Source organism: Danio aesculapii, chromosome 9, assembly GCF_903798145.1.
Source record: "Danio aesculapii chromosome 9, fDanAes4.1, whole genome shotgun sequence".
Taxonomy (NCBI): domain Eukaryota; kingdom Metazoa; phylum Chordata; class Actinopteri; order Cypriniformes; family Danionidae; genus Danio; species Danio aesculapii.
Window position 1 is genome coordinate 42,187,137 of NC_079443.1, and position 11,412 is coordinate 42,198,548.

Here is an 11,412-nt window from a genome sequence, read left to right on the forward strand (position 1 = left end):
ACACGCATTAATCGTCACTCCATTAAACACTTTAAAGTGATGATTTAAATCTTTCTGGTAATGAATTTTATACCTGCTCCCCAAAGCCCAGTTTGCCGTGAATATATATATAAATAGATAGATAGTTAAAGGGACAAAATATCCTATGTAGGTTTTCTATATTGTTTACAGTGCTCAGCATTTACAAGTACACCCCTCACAAATCTCTCTTTTAAATTTATGTTTTTAATAGGAAGCTATACAATATTATATTTGTGCAAATACATTAGTCAGTACTGAAGCCAAATCTGGAGCTTATTCAACAAAATAAGTTACGATGACGGTCTAAAAACTACAGTAGTACACCCAAATTTATGTTATAGAAAAATATTAAATACAAATTTAAAAAAAGGAAAAAAAAAATCAAGAAGCAAAAAAAAAAAAAAAATCAATTTTTTTTGCAATATTGTGCTTGAATTTAATTTGATTATTTTTCAATTCCTAAATATTTTTGGCGACTAAAATATTATTTGAATAAATATATCTGTTTAACAAATCTTTTGTTTAAATGCACCAAAATACATTACCTATATTCACTGAGAAATGGAGAAAAATATTCATTTTCAAAATGGGGTGCACTCAATTATGTGGAGCACTGTATATACATATTAATTGCAAACAAAATGTCTGCTGTTTGAAATACTTTTATGAAGCTAGCTTTTTTGTAAGTATTATGCAGTTTGTAGAACAAAACTAAAATGACATTTTACCCAATCGCATAACTATAAACTATAAATCCAAACAAAAAGGAATAATTGCATTACTTAAAAGTCGACAACAATCATTGCATCCTCTGTATTTTTTATTGTGGACCCATTTTTAAAAAAAAAGGGGGGGGGGGTTACAAAACTATAATTAAAACATCAATTTTAATATCACCTCTTAAGAACAAATAAATAAAAAAAAATTAAAAATCACTTCTTACACAAATCCTCACATGCTTTAACCATCACTCCTTTAAACACTTCAAAGCGATGATTTAAATCTTTCTGGCAGTGAATTTTAAACCTGCTCCCAAAAGCCCCGTCTGCAGTGGACGCTCCATAAAACACTCTGCTGATTCGTGAATGAACCAGAGCCATGGCGCACATCACACAGGGCTCTCTGGTGACGTACAGATCATATCCGGTACAAATGTAAGGCAAACCCGTTTCCTTTCCATCGCAAACGTTGCTAGAGCTGCTAAACCGACACGCTGGGTATTTCTCATAATTATAAGCGCCTCCATCTTGCCCACAGGCCACAAGATCAATACAGACCATGACGGCGTGATGGAGCGGATGAGACCCACGCTTACAGTCATGAGCGACGGCAACGATCTGCTCAGTTTTAGGATCGACAATCACAGTGCCCACCGCATCCATTCCCAACTCCCGACCTGATTTTGCAGCCTTCACAGCCACACACATGTACTCCTGCATTTTATTTTTCTGATCGGCCGTAAATAACTGGCCTTTCAGAGCAAACGTCACCTGTTTGTCCTCGTGAAATGATGTCGGCCAGTGTTTACTTGCTTTTTCGAACTGCGGTCTGGTCAGTGGAGGATTGGCTGGTATTTGGACAACGAAAGGGTCACCTAAACCATTGGAGTTGAAGGATTGTGTATGGAGGAGATCGGAAAGTGTGACTTTTTTGGGGTCTGTGCACTGGACATCACTGACCAAGCACACGACGACCTCTAAAGGATGAGGGCTGTTTTTGTGTTTGCAAGGTCTTACTCTTTTGATGTGCTGCAGGTTTGGTAAAGGGTGGATCAGCGACAGCTCTTTGACCAGCCGAGATGTTTCTCTTCTCTCCAGGATTGGCGCTGCGTAGGCTGATAATAGTTCAGGGTCTTGGGATTGTTCATCTGAGAGAACTGGAAGAACCTCCCAGGTGTCATCATAGTCGTCCATTTCCTTTCTCCGTTTGGCTTGGGGCTCCATCCTTTTGTAGTCTGGATCATCAGGGTTTTCCAGTAGTCATCTGTAGACACAGAAACATGATGACAATGTTAAAAATCTGAGTTTAGGACTCCAAATTTAATCAACTTCAATACAGAAATGCATCTTATCTGAGAATGAAGACAGAACAATTATGTGGTATACAATTGAAGTAAGAATTATTAGCCCTCCTGTTTATTTTTTCCCCAATTTCTGTTTAATGGAGAGCAGATTTTCAACACATTTCTAAACACAATAGTTTTAATAACTCATTTCTAATAACCGATTTAATTTGTCTGTCATGATGAAAGTAAATTATATTTTACTAGATATTTTTCAAGACACTTCTTTACAGCTTAAACTTTAAAGTGACATTTAAAGGCTTGATTAGGTTAATAAGGTTAACTAGGCAGGTTAAGGTAATTAGGAAAGTTATTGTATAAGGATGGTTTGTTCTGTAGACTATTTTTTGCATACATTAAAGCACAAACTCAATTACTGGAGGGCCACAGCCCTGCACAGTTTAAGCCGCGGGCCGACTAGAGTTTGTGCTTGTGAAGTTCTGTTGTAGGGCGCTGCGAAAAGGGGTGGGATGCAACAATATGATTAGAATTAGAAAAATGCGAGTGATCGCTCCATATTTCATATTTCTGTAGAGGGGTCACGTTTTGATCTTCGATTGGTCTCAACCAATCATGTGATACAATTTTGCAGGTCAAAGTACACCAAGCTTCAACTTGCGAACGCAGCGAAATGCGAAACTTGTCGCACAAACTTGCGTTTCCAGTCTGGCATATTTGCATGTGTATGAATGGAAGTCTATGTTGCTTAAAGTTTTAGATAAACGTGCAATGTGAATAACCATGGGACATCTTTTAACCCATATTTTAACATTATTCTTTCAATAAAAGCTTACTTTAAAGTATTTCAAACAGTATTATGTATATAAATTATATTGAAATCCTACATACAGGGTTCCCACATTTTTATGGACAACAGATTCAAGGACTTTCAAAGACTTTTTAAAGCACTGTTAGTTTTAAATCAAGCACCTTTGTAAGCATACACAAGCATATGTAGCGCCATGAAGTCTTCACTAAACTTAACATTTCACTTGTACTTAAGATTGTCAGTTTTTTCATTCTGTTTTTGACAATCGAGTACATTTGTTGAAATAAAACCATAAACTAATTTAATTTCAAATTAAGCACTTTCAAGGACCTGCGTTTGTTTTTAAGCACTTTCCAGCCTTTGAATCCATATTTCTGAAATTCAAGCACTTTCAAGAAGCGTGGGAACCCTGTACATAGGACATTTAGTTCCTTCAACTATCTGTTATAGTCACATTATAATTCTATTTTACCAAAGAAAATCTATTATGTATTTCTGTGTTTGTCCGTGCCTTACAGTCAACTTCCTAAACACAACACAACGCATGGACGCGGCACAACAGACCATTACCTTGTTGAAAAAAGCAGTGGACGTCAACTATCCCAAAAAACAAAAGAACATAGTCAGAAAAACTATTTACAGCAGCCAAAGTACTTCAGAATAAAACATCTCTTCCATGTGAGTCTTCGTCCTTCTTGTATTATTTTCCCATTCGAAACAAGCGCAAGCGATAATGGTTCCCGTGTTGAACTTTATTTTATACTTGTGAGTCTATAAACAACGATATTGTGATACGCATATCTATTTATTCTTCAAATATACCATAGACTTAAATGATCTATTCAGTATTGAAAATATATATCTAACATAATCTAACGGAACCCAAGTTGACCTGCTGTAAGTAGGACGTGTTTATGTGTAACGTCTCTCTTCATACAGGCTCCTAAAATGAATAAAATGGTCCAAGAAACACCATTTTCCCCCAATCGTTAAAGCGTTTGTAACCTGTCAGAGTGTTGTTGTTGAAGCAGTCAGTCAGTCATCTACTATCGGTGTTATCATCAGCATGTTTCAGTGTTGTCTGCCTGGAGCTCTGCGGTCCTGGAGCAGAAGAGTCTTCAGCACTTCAGCGCTACCCAGGTTAGTTTTGGGGATCGAGACGAGCTGTGATGAGACTGGGGCGGCGGTGCTGGACGAGACCGGGAGGATTTTGGGCGAATCTCTGCATTCTCAGAAAGAGACACATCTGGAGTAAGTATAGTATAGTCACTGCCTTCAGAAAACTCATAATTTGCTACAAAGACATTGAAAATAACATGTTCAATAATGTAAAGGATTTTCAATGTTCTTGAGTTTAAACTTATACTGCAAATAGTATTTTAGTAATATTTATATATTATAATAGCATTTATTCATAGTTTTTATTATTAAAATGTATTCATGAAAGATTGTTCTGTTTTGATTTTTATAGTTATAGTTATTTCAGTTTTAGCTGTTTTATCTTTATTCCATGTAGTTTTATTTTCATTTCTGTTTTAGTACTTAAACTTATATTTAGTTTAGTTTGTTTTTTTCAAGTTTACACATACATACATACATACATACATACATACATACATATATTTATACATTATGGATGTGAGCAAAAACATCTTCGGGTTTGCAGTATACAACATACTTTGTAGAAATTCTGTGAATGAAACTGCACAACCCAAAAGAAATAATGATAAGCGAAAAGATAAGAGTTGTCTCACTACTGAACAAACATGATTAATTTTATTTTATTTAAATTTTTGTATTTATGAAAAAAAAAAGTGTAGTTAAGGAGCGACACCTCTCTGGTTATGGATGCGACAGATGTGAAATTGGCACTTGTGTGACTTTGGTAAATCAAATATAATAGTTTGATAACATTAACAGATACATTTGAGTATTTCTAAAGTACTTTCTTACACAAAACACTTAGAAACCGTTTTTCATATTTTGGTGAAAACTTAATTTTTTTTCATGGCAAGGTTTGCATTTGCATGAAATTGCTAATTTTATACATATATATATATATATATATATATATATATATATATATATATATATATATACATATATATATACATATATATATATATATATATATATATATATATATATATATATATATATATATACATATACATATACATATATATATATATATATATATATATATACATATACATATACATATATATATATATATATATATATATATATATATATATATCACAAACACACTTTTTGTTATATTTTTTAAAACAACCACAATTAATAAGATTAATAATAACATATTTTGAAGTTTTAATGTTTTTACATAAAAACTTTAATAATTATACAGGTTACAATTATCTTGTAGAGTAGCAACTATGATTTGTACACATACTCCCTAGGTAGGCAGCTCACTAGATTTTATTACTTAAAGTCTGAGATTTGATGCAATAAAAGCATTTTAAGGTTAGGAATGTGTGTGAACAGAGGCCGTTACCATAAGAGATTTTTCACACCACGATTATTACAGAATTCACAATAACAATATATCATGATATTTATTGTAACTTTATAAAAATTCTAAGTCATTTTTTTTCACTTTAATTTGCTTATAAGCTCTCAAGTTCATGAATGCAAAAATGTTGCGGAGCAAAAAGTTTCTTTGCTTTATCGCAGGCTGAATCTGCAGTTATTTAATATTAGAGGCAACAACTGCACTTTAATCATCATTATTCACACAAAGGAGCAACATACATTATCTTGGTAGTTCATGATTTAAAATAGACCGTATAATTTAAAGATACTTAGACTGCAAACTCTCAAAAAAAGAGTTTTTAAAGCAAAGGGTGACTGAAAAATCCCCAAAACATACAAACTGCCTCATATTTTAAATACACTTACACTAAAATCTGAAACAGTATAAACCTACTCTAATTCCTGCTATGCGTGTACTGTTCATTTGATAATGCTCTTCCAGAACGGGTGGAATTATCCCATTAGTGGCCCAACGCCTACACAAAGAAAACATCTCCAGAGTGGTCCAGGAGGCTCTTAACAGAAGCGCTATTGAACCCAGTGAACTCACAGCGGTGGCCACAACAGTAAAGCCTGGCCTTGCCCTCAGTCTCGGGATCGGTTTGGATTTCAGCCTTAAGTTTGTGAGGCAACACCAAAAGCCCTTCATCCCTATCCATCACATGGAGGCCCATGCCCTCACAGTAAGAATGCTGCATCCCATAGACTTCCCTTTCCTTGTGCTCCTCGTCTCAGGAGGTCATTCCCTTCTAGCGTTGGCCAAAGGAATCGATGAGTTTCTTCTTCTGGGACAAACTCTGGATGAAGCAGCCGGGGACACGTTAGATAAGGTATCAGATTGCATTGCTTTTGAATAAACAATTGAATATGCATTTAAAGGGATAGTTCACACACAAATAAAAATGTACTCAATTTATTTACTCAGCCTCAAATGTTTCCAAAAATTTATGAGTTTTTTTTTTTTTATTCTGTTGAACACAAAAGAAGATATTTTGAAGAATGTTAACAACTGGTAACCACTGATCTCCATAGTATAGAAAATAAATGCTTTTTAGGTTTTCAGCATTTTTCTAAATATCTTCTTTCATGTTCATCAGAAGAATGAAACTCAGATTAGTTTGGAACAAGTGAATGGTGAGTAAATAATGACAGAATTTTCATTTTTTTAGATGAACTATCCCTACTCTTTTTTTCAATTACAGATTGCCAGAAGACTTTCTCTCAGGAATCACCCAGAATGTGGGACTCTGAGCGGTGGACAAGCCATCGAGCGTCTGGCCAAAGAAGGAGATCGACTTGCGTTTCGATTCAGTTCACCAATGGGGCAGAACCACGACTGCAATTTCTCTTTTGCTGGTTTGCGAACACAAATCACAGGGGCAATAAATAAAAAAGAGAAAGAAGAAGGTATTTTATATGTTCATTTTAGACAAAAAGAGCAGGTTTTATTCTGTAGTGAGCTGTCTACTATCTACAAAGACAGCTGCCTTTTAAGAAAGCTTACAGTCACAGTCTTATCACCCTGCAGCCCAAGACTGATTACTCACTGAAGCTAAGCAGGGCTGACCTGGATGGTCAGTACCTGGATGGGAGACCGCATGGGAAAACTAGGTTGTTGTTGGAAGTGGTGTGTGTGTGTGTGTGTGTGTGTGTGTGTGTGTGTGTGTGTGTGTGTGTGTGTGTGTGTGTTAGTGAGGCCAGCAGAGGGCGCTCAACCTGCAGTCTGTGTGAAGGCTGATTTATATTCCTGCGTCAATCGAACATGTATGCTACGGCGCAGCTTGCGCGTGGTCGCATAGCCATTGCCGTCACCGACGTGCACCTCTCAAAAAAAAAGTAAGCTCTGTTATTGGTCGGCTTGGTTTTAGCTGGTTTTGACGCAAAAGAAAATCTACCTTGTTAAAAACCAAAGAATTGTCTAAAGTGACATTTATGAAAAAAAGGTATTTAGTTACTAGCTGAACCTATTCAGAGGAGCCTAATAGAAAATGCACATTTACAAGAAAAGAGGTCTGATTTAGAGGGTTTTGAACTCTTCGTTTAATGTTAAAGACAAAATTATTGTCCCGCCTGTGAAATTTTTGTTCTTTTCCAATTATTTCAAAGAGTGCTGTTTAACAGAGAATATTTTGAGACGTTTTTAAAAACAATAGTTTTAATATTTAATTTCTTTTGCCTTTGCCCTGATGAAAGTACATAATATCACATTAGTAATTTTGAAAAATACTAGTGTTCAGCTTAAAGTGCAGTTTAAAGGCTTAACTATAAATTAATAAAGTTAACAATGCAAGTTATGGTAATTGGACAACAGTGGTTTGTTCTGTATGCAATCATCTAATGGTACCTAATGGACAGCTGTGACGTGTTTAATGGTCATCAGCACCTTAAATCCTCAAAAGTTTTTTTTTTTACTTATGTACATTTATATGTATTAAGGTTTGCATTATATCATCTTTGCATCAAATAAAAAAAAAAAACTAATTACAGTTTATGCAAGTTGTTTACCGTAGTGTAAAGTAACAAATTACAAATACTCCAACTACTGTAAATGAATAGTTTTCCTCAGGAATTGTAATTTACTAAGTAGTTTTAAAAATGTGTACTTTTACTTTCCCTTGAGTACATTTTTAGTGCTGTATCGGTACTTTTACTACTTTCCTTCAACCTGCAGTCACTACTTTATTTTTTTTTTTGTCTATGGAGATTAGAAAAATCAGTCTTGTGATTCCTGTCCAATCAAATCACAAGACGCCGTTAGATTGACGTTGTATCGCATCGTTGTAGGGACATTGCGTTTTGTTTGGAAATGAAAATTGCTTTGACGTCAGAACTCAATGTCCGGCCACGCCAACCAAATATCAACGTCTAATGATGTTACAGCTTGACGTTGTGTGGACGTTATCACTATGACGTCTATCAAACGTTGGATTTTGGTTGCCATACCTGACAAATAAATGTCAGTTTGTGGCGTCAAAATGATTATAAGATATTGGCTCCACGTAAGATTTTGGTCACTTTCCAACACAACCTAAAATCAACCACATATCAATGTTATTTGACATTGTTTATTGGTGATCAAAATAACGTTGTTTTCGGACGCTGTCTAGACATTGAATTTTGGTCACCTGACATCATGACCTAAATCTAACCTAATATTAACGTCTTATGATGTTGTGTGCCTGCTGGGCAATAACTAAATGCACTACAGAACGTTACGTTTACACACATCCACAAATTACATGTAAATGCATCAGCCTTTTACAGAGTAATACTCACTACTCTTGAGTACTTTTGAAAGGGCTACTTTTTACTCATACTTTGAGTTATATTTACAACAGATACTCTACTTGCCCTACATTTTTAAGCAAGTAATGGTACTTTTACGTGAGTATGATTTTTCAGTACTCTTTACACTACTAGTTGTTTATAACGTCTATGGGAGGAACAGTAAATTTGATCTCTCTTCTGGCTGCAGTTATCAGTCTCACAACATTTTTTTTTTTCACTATCGAGGAATTTTTACTTTTATTATTTGAGCAAATAGCATTGTAAAAAAAAAAAATGTTGTACTCTCCCATTCATTGCGCTCTGTTAACCCAACTATGATGACTTCTGCTACTGAGAGAGTACATAATACACATAGCAGTTTTTTTATTATTAAGATTTGTTTTTTATACAAACAAATAAGAAATAAGAGTTTCTCCAGAACAAAAAAAGTAAATACTGTGAAAAATGTCCTTGCTCTGTTAAACATCATTTGGGAAATATTTAAAAAAGATGATTTAGTCTTCAACTGTGGATTAATAATCTAAAATTGTCACAATGCAATATGAAAATATTATATTAAATTATATATATTATATACTATTTTCCTTAGTTAGAATGATAAAACCTTTGGAAGCCCTTTGCATCAGTAATTGCGACTATGATGCTTAGTTAGACTTGGTTTTTTATTATTTAAAATTTGACATTTAATGCAATATAAAATAAAATTTAAATGAACTGCCAAACTGTTTTTCCACAGGTGTTGAAGCAGGACAGTTATTATCATGTGTCAAAGACATTGCTGCTGCCTCACAACACAGTGTAGCGTCTCACTTGGCCAAACGAACACATCGTGCCATTTTGTTCTGCAAATCCAAAGGTTTTCTGCCAGAGCACAATCCGACCCTGGTAAGTTCAACGAAAACTTCAACCAATGAATGCGTTCTCCTTCATAGACACATGGTAAAAATTTCACTAAATCTCATGCACAAATTGAACTCTTCCTCTACAGATTGTTTCAGGAGGAGTAGCCAGTAATGAATACATCAGACAGATCCTGAAAATCATCACAGATTCCACTGGGTTGCATTTACTGTGCCCTCCGTCAAAGTTTTGCACTGATAATGGAGTCATGATTGCATGGTAAGAACATAACATCGTTGTCTTGATGATATGCAGAAAACACTGACTTTTGTTGCTCATTGACTTTTTTGTTCTTAGGAACGGCATAGAGAGACTAAAGCAAGGAAAGGGGATCTTGTCCTATACTGATGAAGTCAACTATGAACCCAAGTATGTTAAAATTGCTTTTGCTCTGGTAGTTAATAAATAGCACCTTTTATGTTTTTAATGCATGATTACAGTCTTATTATGAATGATTTCGTAGTTATGAGTAGGGCCAGACAGAATCTGCTGACATTTTTTTGTTATTTCTGCTCATAATTTTGTCAAAATAAATAAATATAAAACCTGCAGATTTATGCAGAATGATTTTGAGAGTATAGTAACAAAACTCAAAATTTTTTAACTTTTATTAAAGGTTTACAATGCAAATCCAATTAGATCCACTTATTTGGTAAACAAAGCAAGTCTCTCATGATATATGTACTAAAATACAGAAAATATAGTAATTAAATAATCTTCGGAACAAAACCAGGAAATAAAAAAAGTTACCATGATCGACGTCCACCACACAATTTCAGTTTTCCCGGACTTCATTAAACGGTGATAGCTTGAAAAAAAGAGCATCACATTTCTGAATGGTCTTTGTTTTTTGCCATATAAAGTTATAGGTCAATCATGGATAATAAAAACATGTTACTACAAACATAAATCGTAAGATCCATCACTATTCAGTTTACTGCCATTCAGTTCATTCACTATTATGTGCCCACAGTTACCTCTTCTGTCATGTTTTCTGGCTGACTTAAGATCACTTTGCTTCTGTCTCCTATTATCCTAATCTCTTTTGATCAGACTCATTGTATATTTATTTAAGTAAATAAATACTCAATGATGGGCTAAAAAAATTGCCAATTTCTACAAGCACAGATTTTGTGTGGGCCTAGTTATCAGCATTTCTGAAAAATAAGAAAATAGTCATTGTAATCTTATACCAAAATGTATTAATTTGTTCTACATCTGAAAAGACTTTACCATTTAATTATTTGAATTCATTCTAGATTGTAAAATTAAATGTCCTATTTCGTTCAGACAGCTAAAAAACATTTAACTTTGATTTGAAAGTTTGGCACAAACCACATTTTAGCCATACCACTTCATATCATATACAATATACTAATACCCCAGACAATAAAATCTGCTGCTAATTTGCTCAACCTCAATCCAAAAAGTAGGTGACGTGTTTATACAGTAGAACATAAAAATATATTGTTTTTAGTAAAAAAAAAAAAGAATCTCATTTAAAGACATACTTTCACTCAAATTGTTATGTGAATAATAAATATTTCAGATATGCGTTGCATTGAGTGCATAATAAAAGCTTTTTAAGTCGTCTGTACATTATATTTTTCATTTACTATTTTTTTAGGGCGCCACTTGGACTAGACATCACCTCAGAAGTTAAAGAAGCTGCCATCAAAGTTCCTAAATTAAAACTTAGGACAGACTCTTGACATTGTGTTGTACGAACATGTTCCTGCTTAATAATAAATTATAGTTTGTATCTGTTTTGCATGTGCTTTTATTTCAACTTTGGCACATTACTTCTCTTCTGCCA

The 11,412-nt window shown here is 34.2% G+C and overlaps 2 protein-coding genes across 4 annotated transcripts; one reads left to right on the plus strand and one right to left on the minus strand.

The window, feature by feature from the left end:
• Nucleotides 1-745: 745 nt before the first annotated feature.
• On the minus strand, nt 746-3,961 carry adat3 (adenosine deaminase tRNA specific 3). 3 transcript variants are annotated; one of them, XM_056465732.1, is made up of 2 exons: nt 3,858-3,961; nt 746-2,004 (listed from the first exon to the last, which is right to left on the minus strand). In XM_056465732.1, exon 2 carries the CDS (start codon nt 1,962-1,964, stop codon nt 954-956), a length of 1,011 nt encoding a protein of 336 aa, XP_056321707.1. In that variant the 5' UTR covers nt 1,965-2,004; nt 3,858-3,961; the 3' UTR covers nt 746-953. The 3 variants fall into 3 exon arrangements, with proteins under 3 accessions (XP_056321707.1, XP_056321706.1, XP_056321705.1); XM_056465731.1 differs by lacking the exon at nt 3,858-3,961 and adding an exon at nt 3,493-3,584 and having other exon boundaries at nt 747-2,004; XM_056465730.1 differs by lacking the exon at nt 3,858-3,961 and adding an exon at nt 3,423-3,561 and having other exon boundaries at nt 747-2,004.
• Nucleotides 3,766-11,363, plus strand: osgepl1 (O-sialoglycoprotein endopeptidase-like 1). Its single transcript, XM_056465729.1, has 7 exons — nt 3,766-4,103; nt 5,851-6,238; nt 6,611-6,815; nt 9,433-9,581; nt 9,685-9,815; nt 9,894-9,965; nt 11,224-11,363. The coding sequence occupies exons 1-7, from the start codon at nt 3,919-3,921 to the stop codon at nt 11,306-11,308; spliced, it is 1,215 nt and encodes a 404-aa protein (XP_056321704.1). The 5' UTR covers nt 3,766-3,918; the 3' UTR covers nt 11,309-11,363.
• Nucleotides 11,364-11,412: the final 49 nt, after the last annotated feature.

Bases quoted from the DNA above. Each gene is read 5' to 3' on its own strand.
- adat3 (XM_056465732.1), bottom strand. From the start codon at position 1,964: ATGGAGCCCCAAGCCAAACGGAGAAAGGAAATGGACGACTATGATGAC.
- osgepl1 (XM_056465729.1), top strand. From the start codon at position 3,919: ATGTTTCAGTGTTGTCTGCCTGGAGCTCTGCGGTCCTGGAGCAGAAGA. The intron at 4,104-5,850 runs GTAAGTATAGTA...ATGCTCTTCCAG, and splicing joins CAGAAAGAGACACATCTGGA to AACGGGTGGAATTATCCCAT. The intron at 9,582-9,684 runs GTAAGTTCAACG...CTTCCTCTACAG, and splicing joins CAGAGCACAATCCGACCCTG to ATTGTTTCAGGAGGAGTAGC.